Genomic DNA, 5,511 nt, shown 5'->3' on the forward strand with positions numbered 1-5,511 from the left:
AACTCATTATATATATTCTCCTTTAAAGATTACCCTCGTTTAGTTTCTTCTTCTTTACTAGTTAAAAATTTTTAAAACAAAAATTTTCACCCTCAGATGACTAATTCGAAACTAGGAAATGTTATCGAAGGAGAGCTGCCAAATGTTGATGAAAAGACAGAGGTGGAAAAACCAACTACTGTTGAAGCTCCTAAAGCACTTAACATGGGAATTGCTTTTATTTTTAGTACTAAAAATTGTACTATCATTCAAATAACCGACTTGACTGGAAGGGAAACTTACGCTAAAGTAAGTGGTGGTATGAAAGTTAAATCTAAGAAAGATGAAGGTTCCCCTTACGCAGCAATTCAAGCAGCTCAAGATGCAGCCGACAAAGCTTTAGGATACGGAATAACTGCATGCCATATTAAAGTTAGAGCTAGAGGTGGTATTAAAAGAAGAAATCTTGGATCTGGAGCACAAGCAGCTATTAGAACATTTATTTCGTCAGGAATGAAAGTTGGAAGAATTGAATGTGTTACACCTATTCCTACTGATACAACAAGGAGAAAGGGCGGTCACAGAGGTCGTAGAGTATGAAATAAATATTTTGAATATTTAAAAAAAGTTTTAACATAGTAAATAAGTCAGTTTCTTTAGTTTTATTAATGTGTAATTTAGATATTTGTAAAAATTTTATTGTAATTCATTTTTCAAACAACATGATTTATTATGTTTATTTTGTTAGCTTTTTATTATTTGTTTTAAGTAGGATTTCATTCAATTTTATTACATTTTGATAGTATTCTAAGTAAATACACTCACAAAATATCTTATTTAATCTAAAACATAAAGTAATTTACGTTTTTTTGCTTATTATAAAAGCAAAAGCATCTTACTTTTAATTTAAATGGCCAATATTATCCAAAATTTTAAAATACATATTATTAAGGTATAGGTATATTACTTTGATATTTATTGAGCGGCTGTTAAATATAGAAATCATATTAAACTTGATAGTTTAATATGTTTTATTTGAACTCTCAAAATACAGTAACTGTTACTACTTAAAATATTTATTGATATTAGGGGTATTAATCTTGACCTATTATAACAGTAAAAATTTATTAAAAAGCTGAGAGAACTACTTAAAATAATTAGTTTTTGCCATTTAGGGTGCAAACCTGTAAAACGTTTTATAATATTTGCTAAAATGGTATTAAAAAACACCCCTTTTTGTCTAATAAGTCTCAGATAACAACAATATTTAAATATACCTGCCTTTAACTTAACAATAGAATTTAATCCAAGTTATTTAAAAAAAAATTAATTAAAAACCCACTTTAAAAGCTCAAAAATTTATTTTTCACTTGATTTCAAAAGAAAAATATTACCTTCTTCAGGATATTTCATATCACTTTTAATTATTGTTGCATCATTTGCTATCAAAAATGTGTTTTCTTCCTTAACCCACCAATTGTAGTGGCCGGTAGTTGTTTCCTTACCCTTATGAATAACAGCTCCTTTAACAGACAGATTTATTTTTCTAAAGGCCCCAACTTCTTCACAATTAATAATGAAGTCTTCAATTTTTGTACAAGCTTCAATCTTTGTGTAAATCCCATTTTGTGCAATATGTCTTTCTAATGAAATTATTAAATATTTCGGGATTTTATTAAAAAATGATTTTCGAGTTAAAGTTCCACCACAATCACATGGCACAGATGTAGTTTTAAAATACTTCTTAACACTTTCTTCTAATGATTTTTGAAATGGAAGGTATAAAATTGAACTTTGAAATTCATCCTTTTTACATTTACCACACGTTTTACATGATATCTCCTCTGATATTGAATGTTCCAAAGTGTTTGAAATCGGTGGGAAAAGCATACAACTTTCAAAATTCTTTAGATCTTCAAGAATACAACATAAAAATTCAGAGCAATCTTCTTGCTTATTCATTGAAAATAAGGGATGGTCTCTAAAAAAACACTTTAAAAAGCCTACAATTCTGATAGATTTCATTTCATTATTAACGGTAAGTGATTCGTTATAAACTTTAATTAATTGGCAGACTAAGCAATAAGTTGGTGCCGATTCACATATTAAAAAATGATCTGCAACATCATAATCTGCCAGAATAATAAAAAGAAGATGTAGGGCCGTAGAAATATAGCATGTTAACCCTTCGTTTACAATTCCAATAATATTTGATTTAACACAAGGTTGATCTTTTAATCCTGAAATATCTTCAAAGGTTTTTATTTTATTACTTTCAATTTCTATTAAAAGATTAAAGGGGTTTTGAACAAACTCGTCACAAATATAGCAAAAAGTTTCTCCAAAACCGTCATGTATTGAGCTTGCTAACACTGACTGAGAGTGCCCTGTAGATTTATAATGGCTCATTCCATGGCCATTCCCTGTACCACCAATTTGTTCTCTTCCACATCCCATATGACCACATTCTAAGCAAATCCAAATATTTTCTTTTACTTCACAATGGTCACATTTTATTTGATTACTGTGAATATGTTTTTGAATATTTTTAGAATGATAAATATGAACACATTCTTTTGAAGATAATGATGCCGCCATTCCATTGGCAATTTTTATGTTAATCCTTTCTTGTAAATCATCTGTATCAAAACAAGCTTTGACTAGGACCTTTCCTTTCTCATCGAAAGATAAGGAGTAGACAGCCCCACAATCCATTTTAGAATAGTGGAGGTTATCATGATTCTTACAAAATGAAATACCACAATTACACACTGATATTCCTTCTTTGATACCATTATAACAATATGCACAAGTATCACTGAATTGAGACAGATCTATCATGGGTATTTTTGGGATTCTTAATTTGAACAATTTTTTTGTATTACAATAACAAAAGCAAAAACCCAACTTGTTTTGATCAATTTGATCGTATACAGTTTTAATAATTACAATAAAAGGATTTCTACCCGGTCAAAACAATAAAATTCAAAATTTTGTAATCAAGGGCTCTACGTTTTAATAATAAGAGTTGGATATATATATTATACTTAAATAAATACCGATGTTTACCTCAAACTCTTAATATAAGTATAATAATTTTATAAAAAACGCAATAAAAATAAAAGCACACTGCATTTAGCAAACAATGGTATTAAAAGCCATTTATTATTTTCTTATAAATTCCAAAGTGTAAAATATATTGATAGACCAGGCCCTTTATCACATTTCTAGTAAGAGATTTGTCTAAAATTAAGGAAATAATATAAGTATATTTGGGTAACTACTTTTATCATTTTTTAGAATTAATTTATGGCGAAAAAGTTTTTTTTTTAACTTTTCTTCAGATATCAACCTATCTAATATAAACCATAAATTTTATTAAATATTGAATGTACAAATGATATTAAATTAAGAGTTATTTAACACCCCAACTACAATTTGTGCTAAAAAAGTTTAATAAAAATCTTTTTTAATAAAATTATTTATTGTATTTTAAGTTCTGCAGATGTTTAAATTTTCCATGGTTAAAAGATCTAATGTGTTATACTTTAAAATATAATCCCTAAATACCCTGAAAAATTAAATACTTCAATGATGAAGAGAAGTTACTGTTATCCTTTATTAATATAAGTTAAATAAATACCCTTAATGATTAAATACTTCAATGATGAAGAGCTTGCGTTATCTTCGATGGCACAAGACAAGATCTTTTATTAAAAACACAAAACTTGTCTTAATCCACTACAATTACATATGTGTCGCTATAAAAATAGGAATTTACCATTCTGTTTTGTGTATGCAGGCGAATTTTTAGTGCAAATAATAACTTTGAGGCATCACTTGCAGTTTTTTTTGATACAAATAAATTTTTTAACTTTTTTGGCCTTGATTTTTGAGGAATTCTAAATCTTAGCTTAGAAGTTGAAGATTACAGCATCTTCACCATAATTTTATTACCCTTGCGAAATAAATTATTAATTAAACTATAAAGTAGTTGTCTTGTGCCATCGAAGATGGCGTAACCTCTTCATTATTAAAGTATTTAGTCATTAAGGGTATTTATTTAAATAATATTAATAGATGATAACACAACAGTAGTAATATGGCATTTATTACGAAGATATCCGGCGAGGTTTTAAATAAAATTGCCGAATTAAAATGATTTATTTAAAAAATAAGTAGGCAATTTATTCCTAATTTTTTACATAAGTAATAAAGAAGCTGATTTTGCAGTGATTCTATATTTTAGACATTTCTATTCCCATTCTACAGTATTTATTAAATCGTTTTAGGAATCGCTTGTTTTCTTGCTCTGACAAGATTTTAACTTCTAAAATATATTTTTACTATTCCTTACCACTATAAAATTCTGATAGAAAACCATTAAGTCTTTTAGATTTCTTAGACGGCAATAATTGTTTTATTGTCTTCCAACTGTGCCTAACAAAACTTCTAAATTGAAAGTTTTGTTTTCTCTCTTTATAAAGCCAAGTTTGGGTTATCGGATCTGCAGGATATCCACTACCGCAGTTAAGCTTGTTTACACAGCGGTCTCTTATTACCTTTGCAACAATACTTGCGCCACTAACAACCTGATATTTAGAATCGGCCTTGTTTTCAATAACAAAATCCAAAGTAAAATGCTTTTGAAGCTCTTCTTTATATTTCTGATTATTTCCAAGCCCATCGATATAAACAGTTTTTATATTTGTACATTTCTTTGTTAAATCGTTTAGAAGTGCAATAACAGCCTCTTTTGCTATTTGGTTTAAATTCTTTATTCCTGATTCCATATTGGTTGTTATATAGACAGGATCTATTTTATAATATGAATAATTATTTTTCATTTCTTCAAAAAATCTTTCTCTAGATTGATGAGTTAATAATTTAGAGTCTTTATAATTTGTTTCTTCTGTAAGATTGGCAATGTACAAACCATAAACCATTGGGCCAATAGCTGGGCCTCTCCCCGCTTCGTCTATTCCTGCAATAACTGGGGAATTTGTTTTGCTTATTTTACTACAGAGCTCATTAAAAGAATTTAAATCCATGTAGGGTAAAACAAATTTGAAAATATAAGATGCTGCTTTACACGCTCGCAATTAATTAAAAAAGATTTTTTGCAAGTATATGGTCTTGAGACATCGAAGATAACGCAAGCTCTTCATCATTAAAGTATTTAATCATTAAGGGTATTTATTTAACTTATATTAATAGAGGATAACAGTAACTTCTCTTCATCATTGAAGTATTTAATTTTTCAGTGTATTTATTTAAATTATATTAATAGAGGATAACAGTAAACTCTTTTTTTATCATTAAAGTATTTAATCATTAAGGGTATTTATTTAAATTATATTTTAGAGGATAACACAACAACTACAAAATCTAATTTATTATGAATAATTGTGTCAAACACATTTAATATATCAGAGCTTACCTTTGTAACATTGATTTTTAAATTTAACTTGTTTTTCTGCAGGGTATAATATAAATATTACATGCCGAGGCTATTTTGATATCTATATAGTT

At 27.8% G+C, this 5,511-nt stretch overlaps 1 protein-coding gene across 1 annotated transcript; it reads left to right on the forward strand.

Moving 5' to 3' along the window:
* The first annotated feature begins 300 nt into the window (after positions 1–300).
* LOC143921946 (uncharacterized) lies at positions 301–579 on the forward strand. Its single transcript, XM_077445258.1, has one exon. It carries the CDS (start codon positions 301–303, stop codon positions 577–579), a length of 279 nt encoding a protein of 92 aa, XP_077301384.1.
* Positions 580–5,511: the final 4,932 nt, after the last annotated feature.

Source organism: Arctopsyche grandis, unplaced genomic scaffold (genome assembly GCF_051622035.1).
Source record: "Arctopsyche grandis isolate Sample6627 unplaced genomic scaffold, ASM5162203v2 HiC_scaffold_91, whole genome shotgun sequence".
NCBI classification, from domain to species: Eukaryota; Metazoa; Arthropoda; class Insecta; order Trichoptera; family Hydropsychidae; genus Arctopsyche; species Arctopsyche grandis.

Bases quoted from the DNA above. Each gene is read 5' to 3' on its own strand.
- LOC143921946 (XM_077445258.1), top strand. From the start codon at position 301: ATGAAAGTTAAATCTAAGAAAGATGAAGGTTCCCCTTACGCAGCAATT.